Source organism: Olea europaea, chromosome 7 (genome assembly GCF_002742605.1).
Source record: "Olea europaea var. sylvestris chromosome 7, O_europaea_v1, whole genome shotgun sequence".
NCBI lineage: Eukaryota > Viridiplantae > Streptophyta > Magnoliopsida > Lamiales > Oleaceae > Olea > Olea europaea.
Window position 1 is genome coordinate 17,853,328 of NC_036243.1, and position 2,098 is coordinate 17,855,425.

Below are 2,098 nucleotides of genomic sequence, written 5' to 3' on the forward strand. Positions count from 1 at the left end.
TTACATCCAGCTGTCTCAAATCCTTTTGCTTCGAGCTACTCAAAATACGAGACAAATAATACAGTATAGAACTGCTTGAATTTCTTATTACATGCAGCTGTCTCAAATCCTTTTGCTTCGAGCTACTCAAATTCAAAGTATCATTTTCAAACAAACTCTTGTATATGCACCTTTAATACTGGAGAACAAAACTGCTAGGTAAGCTGTAAGATGAAATGTTTGATTATCTTATCAAAGCTTTGCTCTATTGAATAGAAACAACGCAATTTTAATTATAGTTAAAAAATGATCTACGCATGAGTTTTGTGTAGCTTCAACTTACAGTTTGAAATCAGCTGAATCATATTTAAAGTTTCAATCAACTTAGTGAGATTGAATCATATGATCAGTACACGTTATGTAAGAACAAGTACTGAAATTAGTACTAGAGCACTGGATTTCCTTAGAATATTTTCATTCTAATAATCTCAATTGACATAGCTACTTGGAATGGAAATACATCTATGAAATAAAAAATGGGGTAATTGAGTTAGAACGTCAAGCTTCCATGTCTATACTATTTCTTTTTCTTATATGCTCCATAACTATGAATCTTTGTGAAAAGTATATCATATAAAGATTAATAGCGTTTGTATTGATCCTAATATGATTATATTGCTGTAAAAGTGCCTCAAATTAATACCATGCTTACATTGTTATTTTAATTATGGGAAACATTGCAACACTCTGTAGTTACTGAAACGTGCTAATGCTGTGAGCCAAAAAAACCTATCCCTTGTGTACTATAACCCATTTTAGTCTATGAATTTTGTTAATTTCTCCACTATGGGCTGCAAATTGCAGCTGTCCGTAGTATCATAACCCCTTTGAGCTCCGAGTGCATTCAGGTACTTTCGAAGAATTACTAGAGTCTAGCTAAGAAACATTTTTGAAACTTAACCCCCCCCCCCCTTTCNGGTATGCATGTGTGGATGATAATGGCTTTATGATTTTTTTTTTCAGGCTCTGAATCCGGGACAACAATGTCTGAAATAGTCAGGTCTAAATTCAGGTTGTTTGATGCATTGAAAAACCTAAAGAATTCTTCCAAGGTCCATGATAATGATGGTTCTATGCCTATTGGAGAGAACCCAGGGGAGGACCTAGTCTCATTGAATAAAAGAAAAGAAGTTGAAGTTAATGGTGACACAGGAAATAACACTTTTGCATTACTTAATCCTACATTGGAACAACCATCTATTGTTCAAGGAGCACATCTCCCTCTCCATGAATTCAAAAAACCTAGACCTGGACCTTTATTAGAGGCAACAGGTCCTCAAATTGTTTTTGTACCAAGTTCAACATCTGGGAAAAAGAAGAGTCGTAAAAACAAGAAGGCCAAGAAGAAAAATCTAGTTGATTCTCAGTAAGTATGACTAGAATACTATCTAACATGAGTATGACTAGAATACTATCTAACATATTGTTATATCCTTGAGGAGCTGTCTTAGACTAGAAGTAGATTTGTGCATGCCATGACCTTAAGTTTTTAAAGTATTACGGAAATTTATTATTTACTCCTGTGTTAATAGGCAGAAGAATTTATGTTGTTTGTCCAATAATTTCATGCAGACTTAAATTTGAACTCACAATTTTATCTGTAATTTGACAGCATAAAATTGAATAATTCACCACATGAGCCACATAAATACACAAAGCAAAGCAATATTATGAGCACAAAAAGTTTCTATTGCTGTGTTGATGTCACTGATTTGTTTGAGGTCTTATTATCGAAGAACAAGCTATTTATATTCTAAGAAGTGAAATGTAGGAGTATATCTTAGCTACTATCTGTTCACGTGAGTCTTGATGAAATTGTTCCTCCAAATGCAGGTTGGCTATTGTTGCAACGCCGACTCCTGCTTTTTCAGTGGCCAATGAGTAGTTCAATCTGCTGTACTTCTCCTAGGTAATACAGCTGACATTATTTTGGTGGTTGGTTTTATGCAAATAATCAATGCAACTGTGCCTATTTTATTACTACTCACTACTAGTGCCTCTAGTTTCATATCAAGGAAAAAGGATTCTAGGAGTAAAAGAATACTTCTGAAATGTGAAC

The 2,098-nt window shown here is 34.2% G+C and overlaps 1 protein-coding gene across 1 annotated transcript; it reads left to right on the forward strand.

Annotated features, from left to right (window-relative positions):
• The first annotated feature begins 975 nt into the window (after window positions 1–975).
• LOC111397241 lies at window positions 976–2,047 on the forward strand. The gene is made up of 2 exons (XM_023024063.1): window positions 976–1,405; window positions 1,873–2,047. The coding sequence occupies exons 1-2, from the start codon at window positions 1,023–1,025 to the stop codon at window positions 1,922–1,924; spliced, it is 435 nt and encodes a 144-aa protein (XP_022879831.1). The 5' UTR covers window positions 976–1,022; the 3' UTR covers window positions 1,925–2,047.
• Window positions 2,048–2,098: the final 51 nt, after the last annotated feature.

Coding starts and splice junctions, on each gene's coding strand:
- LOC111397241 (XM_023024063.1), top strand. CDS start 1,023: ATGTCTGAAATAGTCAGGTCTAAATTCAGGTTGTTTGATGCATTGAAA. Junction 1,406..1,872: donor AAAAATCTAGTTGATTCTCA/GTAAGTATGACT, acceptor CTCCAAATGCAG/GTTGGCTATTGTTGCAACGC.